This window comes from Lepidochelys olivacea, assembly GCF_965140295.1.
Source record: "Lepidochelys olivacea isolate rLepOli2 genome assembly, chromosome: 8".
Lineage (NCBI taxonomy): Eukaryota > Metazoa > Chordata > Testudines > Cheloniidae > Lepidochelys > Lepidochelys olivacea.
The window spans coordinates 71508175-71524327 of NC_140418.1; the positions used below are offsets into that span (position 1 = coordinate 71508175).

A 16153-nucleotide genomic window follows, 5' to 3' on the forward strand; every position below is an offset into this window, starting at 1 on the left:
AATATCAGGGAAAATAATTTTGTTTGGGGAGTTATTGGGGGGGAAAAGTACACAGATAATCACATTTAATTCAATATACTTGGGATAATCTTCTGTCGTATCCTCCCATTACACATCTTTTCCATGCAAAGCTAGACACTGTAGCAGCCTCTGTACTACGGGGATTGCAGTGATTGCTCCTTCTTAGTCTGTACTGGGCATTCAAATCACACCAAAGAGGCAGGAAGGTGGTGAGGTCATGGGCCCTTTGCCCCCTTCCCTGTAGAGATGCTACCCACATGGAGATGGTAGGGGCGAGGGATGTGTGCAGTACTAAGATGCAGTGGGAAACAGAATCTGGCCCAGGATCTGCTGTGAGAATCTGAGAGGAGAATTACCTTCTAGCAGCAACTAGAGGCTGAATTCTGGGCAGAATCGTGCCCATGTAGAAGGCTGCAGGGAGGGAAGAACAGCTTATCTGAGCTGCCAGCAGAGCTCTGTCACCAAACTCTGGGAGAAATCCATCAGCATCAGGCCTTGGAGGAACACACATGGTTGCCTGTTGTGCACAATGACTTATTCCACTCATTGTACGTTATATCTGAGGGCACAGAGCAGGGCCTTGCACAACAACAGCTCTACTTACAGCAGAGTGCTTAAACATTCTGATCCCCGAAACGGCACATCAAGTACCAGAATAACTTATTTCACTGTTGCATAATATGCCATGGGTAGTACTTGTCTTTGTCTGGCCTACCAACAGAGATAGGAGGTGCAACAGGAGAACCATCACTGCTGCTTGTCGGGGCTCAGATACAACCAATAGAGGCAAGCTGGCAAGTGATGGACAAGGGCGCCTGTCCCACATAGAAACATGAGATACTTGGAAAGCCTGTTTGTCCCATTGAGAAGCCCCAGTTTTCCTGTAAACCAAGAAGGGGAACCCATATTTATGCCTCCCATGGATTAGCAGATTCAGAGATGCTAAGCAACTTTGACATTGTAAGCAGTAGCGGAAGGTTCTGCATTCTTTCTCATGGCATGCACATGTCAGGAATTCATACTAAGGGCCAGATACTGCTCTTAGTTACAATGTGGAAATTTGGAGTAATTCCACTGAGGCTCTTTGGATTGGCACAGGTACAACGGAGGGAAGAACCTGGTACAATATGTTCAAACTGTCTAATATTAAATCCTAGATTATTCTATTCTCCATGGGGGTGGGGTGAAACCTGTGAAGCACATAACAGATCTTAAGAGGTTTCAGCCATCACATCCACTTATTTAAAGCTTTTTTTCATGAAAGCTGTAGGAGTTAAGCTGAGTTCTTATCATTGCCATTGTTTTGATGAACTTAGATTTCAAGGTTGAGTTAAACTTCACACGTGGGCTTCACTGTTTCTGAATCAGAACTTGATAAAAGGAGTATAGAAAGGAATTTACTTCCCAGATGCAGAAAATTTGGATCAGATCAAAATGGAGAGGAAGGAAGTTTGGTAGCTTGTGTACTGGATTTGTTGTGTTTAATCTAAAAGGTATGCAGTTGGACTGGCTTATGATTCTACAATCAGAGAGAATCAAAGTTCAGTGTATTTGACCAAATTTTGCACTCCATTCCAATCATGTAGCCTTCCTGAGTTGTTTGTTTGTTTGTTTGTTATTTAGACTACAGTATTACAAACAGGCCATTTCTTACCTTGTGTGGGTAAGTGGTCCATGTCACAATCTATTCTAGCCAAAAGTTTTCTGAGGGAATCTAAATAATAACTGAGTCAGATAATGTGGCATTTAGTTTGTGGCTTCAACTCTGTCATTGCATTTGCCTGCAGTTTTCTTTATACCCTGGTGTGATGCTTTTGTGAATAATTTTAAAAAAGATTATTTCCTATGTGAAGATTTCTAAAAATTTGGGCCATAATACAGAATTGTTTTTGAATAAGGGTTGCTGTGTTTCCAGAATGTAATAGCAAGGCACTCAGTATACTGCTTTTCATCCGAAGTTCTCAAAGTGCTGTGTAAATGGGTATAAGTATTGATATCCCCTTAATGTAGCTGGGTTAACTGAGGGCAAACAGGTCAAATGGTTTGCCTAAGATCACATAGTGAACTGAGCCCTGGCAGACTGGTCTACAGTATCTCAACCCTATGCTTCATTCACTAGACCATCCTTACCCCCACAATACTGTACATGATATAAAACTTCAGTTCTCTGTATACAAAACTTCAGTTGTATATACACATGCAAATCAAGAGCAGTGTATATCCATACAGTAAAATGATGTACACTTTATGAAGGTTATTTTAAATTTCAACTTGGCATTTGTTAGTGTTTCTGAATGTTTCAGTTTTTACTGACAGAGCTGAAAAGTGTGTGATCTAAAAGCATTTCAAATATAAATTCACTTTCGTGTACAGACTGTAAAGTGTGAAACAGGACCCAGTGAGTGTTCAGATATCAGCAATTACATTTTGTTGAATTAATATCGAACTTGACAAACTCGCTTAGCAAAATAGGCAGTAAGACTTAAATAACTACTGTGGCCAAACAATTCTTGATGTGAACAGAAGCTTTAGAGTGAGTGTTTCCTCTGTGATCAAATGATTTAGGGCCCAGTCTTGTGGGGTGCTGAGTGCCCATTGAAATCAATAGGATTTGAGTGTTCAGCACCTCATGGCATCAGCCCTTCACTCCTGATGTTTTTACGCATATTTCAGATATTATGTAGTTCATGGCTCTTGACTAACCATTTTTTTTTCCTGAAAACTGGGTTCTGGGTATAAGTGCCAAGTCTCTGTTATGAAAAGTTAACCTCTATTTTTATGCAAATAAATTAAAACAAGCTATATGGCATATTTCCTTCACAAGTAGATTAACTGTGCAGGACTTGAGTCACTTATGTGGGTTTCTGTTTTTGTATTGTCCTATTGTAACCCTCCCCCAAACCAAACAAACAATAATCTCTACATCATTCGTATTTATGCTTGCTGAACTCTGATGTACCATGTCTTCCCCTTTTGTTTCCCTCCTTAGATAATCATTGGAGAAACTGCAGTGTTTTGTCTACAGCTAGCTACAAGGGATTTTGAAAACCAAGAAAAAACCATATTAACTGGAGACTGTTGTTATATAAATCCACTGGTGCGCAGAACCATCCGATTCCTTGGTATGGGTTAAGTTAATGTTTTTATGGTTTAATGAACGCAAATAGTCATCATAAGATTTCAAATGAGGAAAAATTTTATGTAACATCAAATGCTTCACATATAATCCTAACAACACATGTAATGGGTTTCTTCCCCATGTATGCACTCCTCTGTAGACTTAGCAATGCTCTTTTGGGCAGCCAGTGGGAGTTTTGGGTGAGCAGTTGTTATTATTAGCAGCACAGATAGCAAGAATTGGGTGCAGGCAGTGCTTAATTTATGCCAGGGCTTGCCTGGGCTGAGCCCTGGCACCTCTCGGCTTGACAGTTCATAGCCCCAGCACTTCTGGGCTTGCTGCATCAGTTATGAATGTAAAAAAATTACTTGAGCCCCGGAACCTAAATGCTTGAGCCCCAGGCCTCTTTCATTACAAATTCAGCACTGGGTGCAGGCCAAGTGAGGGGTAGAGACATGGTCAGCGGACTTGCAGCAGGGAAGATTGCCTGACCAGGCCCACTGCAGACAGGGAGTACAGAGGTATCTCAGCTCCTAGGACCTTCGCCTTGGCTGGCAGCAAAGCATGTGCACATGCTCAACTTGAAGTCAGTGGGACTTAATCATGTGCTTAAAGCTAAGCACATGCTTAGTTACTTCACTGAGTCAAAGTCTGAATTACAGTTTTATAGCCCTAGGGTGAAACTCTGGCTTCACTGAAGTCAATAACAAAACTCCCATTGACTTCAGTAGGGTCAGGATCTCACTGCTGCTGTTCAGTGCAGTGTAATCTTTCATTGGGGAAAAAAATACCACTTAAAATATCCATAAAATAGTTTCCAAATGTCACTTTTTGGAACCTTTGAATAAATATGGAGATGCCATAGCAGGGCTCAGTTGGGTCTGTAAGACTCAGCCCTGAGCAGGAGGTGAAGCCTCAGGGTTGCATAATCCCTCCCTTATTGCCCTAATGTGTAAAGGGAGGGCACAGCTGTGCCATTCTTTACAGCCTGAAAGTTTCTGCGGCATCGCTATCTTACATCAGAGCCGGTCATTCCAGCTGGTTAGCGGGTTTGTACTCGCAATAATATTGGGCTTGTAGAAATCATTAAGGACCAGACTGTGCCGGGGCTTTGCATGGATCTATGGGGATGGGAAGGGATGGTGCAAAGGAAGCTACCCCTACTTGGTTTCTTTATGTAGGGACAGGTATAATCTGTGCCTGCACTCCTGCTCATTCAAGGAGCCCTCGAGTGCACAGAAGCAAAGAGCAATCAGGGAGAGTAGGAAGGAGTAAATTTTACTGTTCTTTAAGGCCAGTGAGGGGGTGGGGCCAAAGCCATGCATTCTCGTCACCTTCCCACCTATCGGGGGGCAGCGTGCCCCTGGGGGACTGAGGGAGTCCTTCCATGCAAACCCACAGAGGCACAATCCACCTTTTAATGATTTCTAGCCATCCAAAATGAATGATCATTGGTATGGAACAGTAACCATCGCCACTTACTGTCTCTGAAGTTAAGAGGTATGAAGCCACCTCAAAAATAATTCTGGTTCTTCTAAGCTTTTCTGAGATGTCTAAAAGAAGAGTGCTATTCTGAAACCTAAAAGAAAAGTGGTCATTAGCAGCATAGGTACTTCTGCCGCTCTCTCCTCCGTAGTATCCAGGTGGCTCACACTTGTTAATATATTTATTGTCACAACACTCTGCCAGATAAGGAAGTAATATTGTCCCCATTTGTGCATGGGGAACTGGGACACAGAGAGGCTTAGATGACTTGCCTAGGAAATCTCTGTCTGGGCCAGATTCTGCCAAGTCTTAGGCTAGTGTTCTAATCACTAGATTGTCCTTCCCTCCAGGGCTAGCTACTGGTCCCAGCAGGAATGGTAAGAAACATGACATGCACATCAAATAGTAGCAAATCTGCCTTTCCTTTGAATAATCAGATACATATATTTTCACACTAATAAAACAATGCACACAAAAGGCTAATACTTCACTGATATGTGTTTCATAATAAATCCTTTGGCATAAATTTCTCCTATATAGATCTTTACCATGCTATGCTGATGTTTTGATAAACATGCCATGTACAGAAAGGTACCCAGCGGTAGACAGTTGAAGATGGCTTGTGTACAGCTATATTAAACAATTCATCACTTCAGCCTGTTTATACAGTTGAGGGGAAAAGAGATGCTTGTCGGAAAATGTGTGGTGCCTAGTATGTCAGACTTTCCTGGTTCTTGAGCTGGTGTGTTGGATGGAAAGCTGAAAGAGCCTGCCCACTGTCCCTTGCACTGCTGCCCATGGGCCAGGCAAGTTGCAGTCCCCATGCTCTAGGTGCCAGTACCACTAGTTAGCCCAAAAGGTTAGAAGGAGGTAGAGCTAGGATCCTCTTCTCAACCGTAAGAGCTAGTGAAGCAGGCAGCCTTCAAAAGGAAAGAGCATACTGCACCAAGGTGCTTGGAACTTCTCCAAGGTGCTGGGAGTTTCGGGTGCCTTCCAGTGCCCCTGCGAAGCTGTGTGGGTATGGACCATCTCCAGCACAAGCCTGGAGCTTAATGCCACCCTCTGACCCTTAGTATGTGTGAGGTGCTTTGAGCTGCCTTGAATGGTAGGGCCTATTAAAGGTATGGAACAGCTTCCATGTGAGGAGAGATTAAAAAAGACTGGAAACGTTCAGCTTGGAAAAGAGGTGACTGTGTGTGTGTGTGGGGGTGGAATATGCTAGAGGTCTATAAAATCATGAATGGTGTGGCAAAAGTGAATAAGGAAGTGTTATTTTCCCCTTCACAAAGCACATGTGATGGTCAGGGATGCAACCCCATGCTCTGAGTGTCCCTAAATCTATGACTTCTGGATGATGGGATGAATCACTTGATAATTACCCTGTTCTGTTCATTCCCTTTGAAACATCTGACAGGATACTGGTCTAGATGGACCATTGGTCTGACCCAATATGGCCGTTCTTATGTATTATTAATATAATAATAAATAATAGAGCTACAATATAATGTACTGGAGTAGGAAATTAACTTTGTTTTCCTCTTTAGGAATCTATGCATTTGGACTGTTTGCTACAGATATCTTTGTAAATGCTGGACAAGTAGTAACAGGGAATCTTGCACCACATTTTCTTGCACTTTGTAAACCCAACTATACAGCACTTGGATGTCAACAGTTCACACAGTTCATCAGTGGTGCACATGCCTGCACTGGAAACCCAGACCTTATTATGAGAGCCAGAAAAACATTTCCATCCAAAGAAGCAGCTCTCAGTGTATATACAGCTACGTATCTGACTGTAAGTATATCATACCGTATAATTTCATTGTATTTTGAGCATAGACTGTATATTAGCAATCAGAGATATTTTTATTACTTTTTGAATTTAAGATCATTATCAATATTAGGTCACATATCTGAGATTTTCCATCCACTAAAACTTAGATGTGAAATATTGTGTGAAAGTAATGAGGCTCCTTCGAAAATTTGAATCTTTAGGCCAAATTCTGCTGTCGGTTACATGGATACAACTCTCATAGGCTCTAGAAGTAGGGAGATTAATAAGGAAAATTTTGAGGAGGAATTGGTTTTATGAAAAGGAAAATATGTTTCAAGTTTGTTTGTTTTTAAAAGGCAGTTCTGTTCATCCTTAAGTAATGGAATAGAACAGTGATCAAAGAGAGAACCTCTCTGGGTGAAATTCTGCACTCACGTTAGTGTAAATCATGAGTAACGCCATTGAATTCAGTGGAGTTACTATGGAGTTTTGTGTGTGCATCTAATCTAGTGGTGTCCAGCCTGAGGACCAGACATCTTTCAGAAAGACAAAGCTGCCATAGTCAATATTTTGGAGCAGATTTCCTGTCCTGTTCTGCTCTTTTTGTGCCAAAGGGAAGGCATCTGTAAATCCCCTGCTGGGGTTCAGGAGAAGCCAGGTGAGCCCTTACCCTGCTCTCTTGGCCAGGGAAGCAGGGAATGAAATAGCCAGAACTACTGTTTCCTCCCTCTCCTGTGACACAGCTGGTGGCCAGCAGGGGAACTGCTGAGCATCTGTTGCAGGGCAGGGACAGGAGCTGCTCTGGGTAGACCTGGATCACACCAGAGCTGCTGCAGAGGCCATAGAAGAAGTGGTGGGAGGTAGTGGAGGAGAAAGTAGCAATGGAGCTGATTCAAACATTACAGTTTAAAAAGCATAGGGTGTAGCTCACAGAGCACATTTTCAATTCATAGCCAACTCCACATTTTTCTTCTGAATATAGTCACCTACAGGGCCTCAATTTAGAGCCTCTTGGTCTAATCTAAGCTCATAACATCTGAGCACCAAGGCAATGTATAGGTCTGTGGTCCTCACAGGGCTGAATAGATAATTTCATCGTTAGATAAACTATTGCCTTCAAATGGGGTAGACTTTGGATATGTTTATTTTTTAAACTTATTTATATTTAGAAAACCTTTAGTGAGCTGACAATTTATATTTGTCAACTGAATTCCTACAGGCAGGCATTCCTTTATGTCCACTGACCCCCAGCGCACGTTAAGACATCGTTCCTAGACTACCTCCTTGCGCTTCTAGAAACTGTGTTAGGGCCAATAAATTAGTGTTTCCAGCACTAAATGTAGCATTTACAAAAAATTCCTTGAGTACTCTAGGAGCATTGATCAACCTTACAACGAGAGTGTTATCTGCAAATAATTAGGGACGCAAACAGTAAAACATCCATCTCAACTATAGGAAAGAGCAACACTCATGTTCAGCAATCTCTCTTGCTTTGGGGACATACCTGAGGCATCATTTCACTCATTTAAACTTACTTCTATATTTGTCTTATCCATCTGTAAAACTGTAACCATGAGTCATGGTAACTAAAGAAAACCAGCTGCTACAGCCACTGCAGAGCAAAAGAAAAAGAAATAGTACTAATATAAAAGCCAAACAATTATAGACTAAGTTTCCTTAAAAAAAAATTGTCAGGATTTTAAGGTCCAATATCTAGTGAATCATCAGAGCAAAGTATAAATGCTTTATTTTCACATATCACTAATGTTTTCAACTTTCTAATTGTATAGATCATTTTGTTGTAGCCCTGACAGTTTGCAAACTCCCAGTGGTCCAGACCTGAGTAATACAAGTCCTGGTCCTCAGACCTGTGTCATTTTCAGTTCCTACTCTTATTTGATATGAGAAAGAAGAAAACATTTTTATTGTAGGGTTTATTAAGAAGATACTGGTGGCTGTGCGGGAAAACTGATTAACAAGGTTGGAGTGCTTGAAGTATTTCTGGTGCAGTTAGTGTGCAAGTATGCAGGTGACAAGGTCAGAGAACCAAATAAATGGGGTTTATTTCATGTTTTCCACTTTTCTCTCTGGTTTCAGAAATGAATGGAGCCCATGGGTATCATGACTACATATGTCTTTGCATTGTATATATATCAGTATAGTTAATTATACAACAGTGCTATAAAACAGTGACATGAATTGAACTCTGAATTATCTTGTGGTGGATCATATGTATCCATTGAATGATCATGATGCAATTCACCCCCTAAGTCATGACACAAATATAAGTACAAGGTACAACATAGGGAGAAACTTGTCCTTTTAAATTTTTAATTCATATTTCCTGCTTTCATCATTCATTTTATAAAAGCTTTGTGGTGCGCATTGTTAAAGCTAGAAAGTCCAGTTTAGTACATGTAAAGGTAAGAAGTGCAATGTCCTGGGATTTGGGATGGCTGTTCCTGATATTTGTATGTACGCACTTCTTGTCAGCTGACCTCCCATAGAGTTACTCATCAGGGAGGAAGTGTTAATTTGTGTCTGGGGCTCCATGAGAGCCTTGCTAGCAGGGGTAGTCAGAGGATGCACAGAATCAGCTATGTGCATCAGGTATGTACGTAATGGCCAGGCTGACATGAGCCGTTAGCATTACTGGAGTACTGAGCTGAACTCTTCCCTCTGCTTTCTGTTTGTTACCAGAAGTATCGTTTGGGAATTGTTGCAGCATCCCAGTTTCGCTCCCTTTGCATTCCAGCCAGCTATGCACTAAATACACTTTAGGATATAAACAGGCAAGGAACTATTTCAGTGATTTCACCCTAAGAGCAGGTGGAGTAAACAAAGCAGGTTCGGTGTGATTTTTACGAATCAGTGTGTATGTGTTTAAACCTAAACTCAGGAACCCTACTTGTGCTGTCTTCTATCTTGGTCTATTGACAAACATCTATGGCCCCTGTCACCTAGTATCTGAGAAGAGTGGCTTGTTAACAATAGCTTTTTTTTTTGGCTAACTCCTTTGCGGTGTGTTTTTTTGTTTTTTGTTTTGTTTTTGCACGTGGGCGGCTGCTATGGCAACTCTGAATTCCCTCCTGCTGAAAGCGCAGCCTTCTCAAACAATTTTATTTCTAATATTTGAACTTTCCTTTACTAGGGACTTCTCCAGATGGCCTTAGCAACTGAAATGTTGGACTATAGCAATGTGGCCTGATGGCTTCCCTGCCTTCTCCAAACATAGATGATTGCAGTGATTCAAAACTTACCCTTTTTCCTAGAGTTTTCCCCCCACAACAAAACCCAAAACAAAACTCAAAATGAAACAACACAAAATCCAATCCAAACCTTCCATCCAGGCTTGGCTACTCCTGGGGCTCCTCTTTAAAGATTGCTCAGCCCAGAGACTAGATCCTTCTTTTTCCAGAGAGTCACTCCCCATCCCTAATATCCAGTTGTGGTAATGAGTCACCTGCCTCAGTACAGTAGAACCTCAGAGTTAAGAACACCAGAGTTATGAACTGACTGATCAACCACACAGCTCATTTGGAACCGGAAGTACACAATCAGGCAGCAGCAGAGACATGCCCCGCCTGCCCACCCCCTCTCAAAAGCTAATACAGCACTGAACTGTATTAAACATAAACTACTAAAAAAAAGAGAGCAGCATTTTTCTTCTGCATAGTGAAGTTCCAAAGCTGCAGTAAGTTAGTATCCAGCTGTATCTTTGAAAGAACAACCATAACATTTTGTTTCCGAGGTGTTCGTAACTCTGAGGTTCTACTGTAAATCATCAGAACCCTTTCCCAACAGGATCAACCCTGCTAACACTGTGGGATGTGTCAGGTAACCACTGCCAGTCTGTTAAACAGAACAAAATAATATCACCAGAATTTTGACATGCAAACAAATAGCAAAACCTAGTAGAATAAGCTGAAATTTTGTCTGGTCTCATTAAGTTGGGGGCATATTAAAATGCATCAGTTATGAAAAAACATAAATATATGCATAACCGAACACATGAATGAGAAGTCATGAGTCTTTTGGGTAAAATTTCAAAACAGTGTATTGGGATCTCTCCTAGACTTTAAAGAGTCATGTGGCTAACAACTGTCGCTCTGCTTTGAAAATGTAGGGGCTGATCTTTGCAAGTTGCAACTTGGGAGAGATTTTAGTTCCATTTGGGAGATTAAAATGTTTTGGACTTACACATCTGAAAAATATTCAGTCCATGTTCGGTTTTTGTTCTGTATTTTTTTTATTGCATTGGTGAAGGCCATTAGGCAAATTCAGTTTTTAAGATTACAGTAATATCTAGAGTGTTAAGATCTCCTAGATCCCTTTCTAATTGGATCTAGACTGGATATGGTAAGGAATCATCTCAGGACATTTTATTTGACTTCTTGACGCTGGAAAAACTTTTTGATCCATTGCTTACATTTGATATCATTGATTGTGAAGTGTTGACATGGCTGTGCTCTAGGCAGGGATTGAATTTGGTGTAAAGTGGCTCCATTTTTTCTCTGAAATCCTAATGTTGGGCACTTGATGTTCTGTCCTGAGAGAGTGTCATCATCCTTCCTGTTTAATGCATGTATAAGGCTGTGGGAGGAGACAGTGAGGGAGTTTGGGTTCCATTGCCATCAATATGATGGTAACAGTCACCTCAGTGCATCTCTTATCAGATCCAGATGGTGCAGTCTCTCAGCTTTCCCTGTCTGATTAATGGGGTCTGGATAATAGGTAGCTGTCTGAAGCTCAATCCAGACAAGATGGAAGAATGGTGATAGCTATGGGAAACATCTAGATACGATGGTGGCATTAGTATTCACAGGACTGAGAGAGAGAGAGATAGGGCTGTCCATCTTTTGTTAGTAAGGTGTACAACACAAGAGTCCTTTTGAATCTTTGGCTGCTCTTGGAAATCAAGTTGCAGCAGTATCCACAAATGGGATTTGTTTCCAACAATGGGCATGAAGATTAAAACCTTTCCTCTCTGATACTGATCTTGCCTCAGATATTAGATGCCTCTATCACCTTCAGGCTGAATGACTTCAATGGTAGTTTATCTGGGGTTGGGACTACACCTGAAGACCACTTGGATTCTTCTTCTAATGTCCAATGTGGCTGCCAACTTATTACTGGTGTGTCTCACACTGAACACGTGACACCTGTGCTCCATTGTCTGAATTAGCTTTCAGTTGATTTTGCGTGGACTTCAAGATGTTAGTTCAGATCTATAAAGGCTGTGGTCCTGGCTACATAACAGGCCACCTCTCTCCTTGTATTATTCCCCACCTGTTGAGATCAGATGAGGTACACCAGCCCGCAGATTTACTTGCCTGAAGGCTTGTAGCAGAGCATTTTCTCTGAAGGGCCCACAACTCTGGAACTCGCTCTCCCCTTTGACACAAGAGCCTGACTTTGTGGGTGTTCAAGGCATATTGGAAGGCACACCTACCTGCACAAGTTTTTGCCTGAAGGGAGGACTGGAGGAAGCTGAGGTGGTTCTTTGGAACTGTGATGTTAGAGTCCATGTTAATGTTTGTTTATTTCACTAATGTATTTCAGTATTGCTTGTAGTCTTAGAAGTCTGAAAAGCACATTTTATAAATCTCATGACTCAGTAATTAAAACACTGGAGACTAAACTGAGAATTAGTAATTTGAGTGCTATGTGTGTCAGAAAATCCTGAACCCTAAATCCTGTGGTTCTGAATAATTGATTAGCACAAGTTCTAGGAAATTTTACATTATTTTACTTAATGCCTTCCTCAGAAAAGTTCCCAGAACTTACACTCTGAGCATCTCTAAAGTGGACAAATAAGATTTCTAATAACACCTTATATTTTCAATGCTATGGAAGAAGTGCAGGTTTGAATATCATAACAGAAGACCTGAGGAATTTTCTGTAGGTCTTGCAACTCTTTTGTTTGCAGCAAGACTCAGAATATTGGAAAACAGACATCTTTTCTATTTGCCCTAAGGACATGGCCATGGAGTTACTCCAGGACTGAATTTGGCCCAGTGATTATTGTGTAGACCAAGAAGTTGGAGACAGCTTCCAAAAGAATATCAGAACAGGAATAGGGTTCTCTGAACCTGCAGTATGGTGCTCATTAGTCCATTTACTTACCTACAAAACTTTTGCATTCCTTTTTATTGTTTTCTTTCATCTGAGTATCCTACTCCTTGCAAATTCAACCTATATGGTGGTTGCATGTCCCACAGATGGTGCAGATATGATCTCTTTTATCTGTACAGTCCAGGAGTTGCCTGTTTCTACACAGTATGTTAAACAGTCATGGGCTAAACTGTGCTTTTTTTTTTTTAGACTGTGCAGAAATTACTGCCCAGAGTAAGTGACAGCACATTGATTCCCTTCCTTTTCACCCTTGCTTCATGGGGACAGTAATTTCCCACTGGTCCATACCAATGACTATCCTTCCCTGCACACCGTTGCTTGGCACCATCTGCTTCAGCACTGGAGGGAGTGGGAGGGAATAAGCCGGCAGACAGCGCATCCTTCCCGCGGCACACCTGGCTGTAGGATCTGGGGAAGTCGCTCAGGAATGTAAGAGAATGTAAAAGTACTTCTCTCCCTTAGGCTGTGCACCCTCACAGGGCTTGACTTACAGTCTAGGACCATCTCAACTGTGAGGAAACTCCAAACCATGGGATACCTTGATCCAGTGTGTGTGTGTGTGTGTGGAGGGTAAAGGAGAATAGGATGTAGTGTCATTGAAAGAAAAAGCGTAGAGAGAGCTCTTACTGTAACCCTGCAGGTCATCTGTCCTGTGTTTGACACATGGTTTATCTTTTATTCTTCATTTGTATGTTTCTGGATTGTTTCATTTACCCCATAATGTGTGTGTACAGGATATATAAAACCAGCATTTTGTTACATATTGGGCAGGGTTGGCTGGAAACTTTCCTGTTAAAATCTTAACATGTACAATATATATGGTCATTCTTCTCCTGGTTAGATCTTTAAAGACACAGCCCTAACAGAGGATTACATTTAACAATTTTCTTTTTATTGGGTATAATGATGATGATCATTCTGACCTCTAGTGGCAGTAGCATGAATTGCTGGTTACAACCAATTTTCAATAACCAACCAGTACTGATGGTTACAACCAATTCTTAATTTTTGAAAATAACAAATGTGTAATATATTATGTTTGGGGGGAAAAGAATATTATACAAAGTTCTTCTTAAAAGAAATATGCATATTAATCACAATTAGACTACAGAAAGGCATTATGGATTTATAAGAGGCAGGTCTTCATTCTATAACTTGCCAGTGTGTCTCAAAACCATTACAGTCCCATGAGACCAAGGGAAAAGTAACGAATATGCTATACTTAGGTTGTCACAAAACACTTGATAGGTTTTGACATAACCATTGGAAAATATAAGCATGCAAGGCAAAATAGCTTTCTTGGTAGAATCTTGATTAAAAACAAGGCGCCTACATTTTCATTTTTGGGATTGGGATTTTCAGAAGTTCCTAGATACCTAAGGCCCATATCTTTCGGTGCCTACATACCTTTAAAAATCTGGTTCATTGAAAGTAAGTGGAGTTTTTTTTTTTTCTGGAGAGAGGTTACCAATATAGTACACTATTGGCAGGTTTTGAGAATATAGGTATCAAAAGTACAATCTCCCATACAGCTTATGATGCCAGCATTTTGTTTCAATGTACTCAAAAGAAAATGAACTAGCAAATATTTATTTTTGGAAACACTTGGCTCTAGATAGTTCTTTCAGTTTATGAAGCGGCTTTGGCAACCTGAATTCCAATACCTTGAGGACCGAAAGCAACATGAGTGTTTTACTGAATGTCTAGTAAACGGTTGTCTACAAAATCACCACATGACTAGTCACTTTCTTACAGACTCCATGTCCCCGTGTGCAAAGTAACGTCTTATCCTGACACAGCTAGACCCATGTTCAGGAAAAAGCAAGATTACCAATAGCAGTACTGCTGATCAGGATTTAACAAGGAACTGATACAGAAAGAGAGAGAGAAGAGTGCGGTCTGTGATAGTTCTTTCGTGGGTCATCTCAGGACACTTATCCTTGATATTACAAGTATAAACTAATTTGTTTATTGGCCCTTTTGCTAAGCTGATTACTTTACAAAGTTTGGTTTTGTTGTTTTTAATTTTCCCACACTTTTGGTCCTTGAAATAAACTGAAAAACATTTTCAGTAAGTAGCTTTATTCATCCGACATCATTCAGCCTCACTAATGAGAGCATGGGTTTAATTCACTGAGCTGTTTTCCCTTTGTTGAGATGAATTTAATATTTATGAAAATTAACATTTTTATTCACCATAGCAAAATAACGCAGCATGTTTATCGTGTAAACGATTTGTTTACTCTGTTTAATGCTACTTTGCTTCAGGACAAGGAATAGAAAACATATTTAATTATATATAAATATATTGCAAAGCTAATTTTTGACTAAGTTAAATATCAGACTATATTCCTCCAAAATTGTAGGAAATCAATGTTAGAAACGGATGGCTGTGATTCCTAGTTTGTAATGTCTACAGAGAACATTGCAAATGTGAAATGCCCAATGGCAGAAGGGAGTGTCTAAAGACAGGTTCCTATTTCCCCCGATTCATCCTCTGTAAAATCAGTTGTGCCTGTGATATAAAGATAAGGTAAAAATGGTGACCGTATTGGCAAAATTCTCAGGTTACCATTTTGAAGAATGCCAGGGGCATTACCATTTTGACTGTAATTATCAGTGGACCCGGAAGGTGGAACTTATCATTAGTTATCCAAGGAGGACAAGGATGCCTATAGGGCCTGATCCTGCAGCACTTTCTGACTCAGGCAACACTCTCGTTTTGTTCAAGTGAGTGTTTTGCCTAACTAAGGAGTTCAGGAGTGCAAAGTGCTGCTGAACACCTCCTGCAAAGTGTTGAATCCAGAAAGGATTTAAGGGGCCTTGGCCCACAACAGAATTGGCCCCTTAGATTGTAATGTTCTTGACACCTGAGTTAAAGTTAAGATTGTTTTCTGGAGCGATGAGAATAGAGCATCGACAATTGATCTGCATCACCGTCACTTGCCTTTGGAAAAGTCTTTTATTTAGTTGATATTTGCTTAGAAGTAGTAATTTTGACTTAATACCCCATGGTGCAGAGTTGAACCAGGGTAACCTGCTGCCAGCTCTCTTGTCAAAACTATCTAAACTATGTTTGAATTCTTGTGGTCCTGCTGTGCACTTAAGATATTGCTATATTTTCCCTGATCCCAGGGTGAATGGAGTCCTGTGTTACATGGTGTGCCTCGCAGTGACTGTAAAATACTAAAATGCCCTGTTAGTCTGGGGAACTAAAATAGAGGGTCACTGGGTAACCCAGACTACATTGTACTTGAAGTGGGTTTGGATATTCAGTACCTGAAAAAAATAGCTGACAAAAGACTGCTGGAAGTTTAAATCATTATTGTCTCATCGATATTTGACTTCAGTACCGTAGCACACAGAAATATGAGAAGTGAAGATAAAACAAGATTAAGTAAAGGGAAAAACAAGTTTCCTAAAATGAGTGAGGGAGAGAGGGAGGAGGAATGGGGGTTGGGAATACAGCCTAAAATGCTTATTCTCATGGTCAGTTCTATGCCTGCAATAACTATATGTATGATGATTTCTTGCTGTACATCATACAGTTTGTGCTACAGGTCAGTGATGAGCAAGTTTAAGCAGCATGTAAAGTATGTTGTGTGTGTACTGCCATGATT

The 16153-nt window shown here is 40.8% G+C and overlaps 1 protein-coding gene across 2 annotated transcripts in view; it reads left to right on the plus strand.

Moving 5' to 3' along the window:
- Positions 1-16153, plus strand: part of PLPPR5 (phospholipid phosphatase related 5) — a 136829-nt gene that overhangs the window by 105956 nt on the left and 14720 nt on the right. For both annotated transcript variants that reach the window (XM_084635680.1, XM_084635681.1), the window contains 2 exons: positions 3011-3143; positions 6169-6419. In XM_084635680.1, coding sequence (XP_084491806.1) covers positions 3011-3143; positions 6169-6419 — 384 coding nt within the window. The remainder of the gene's footprint in view (positions 1-3010; positions 3144-6168; positions 6420-16153) is intronic.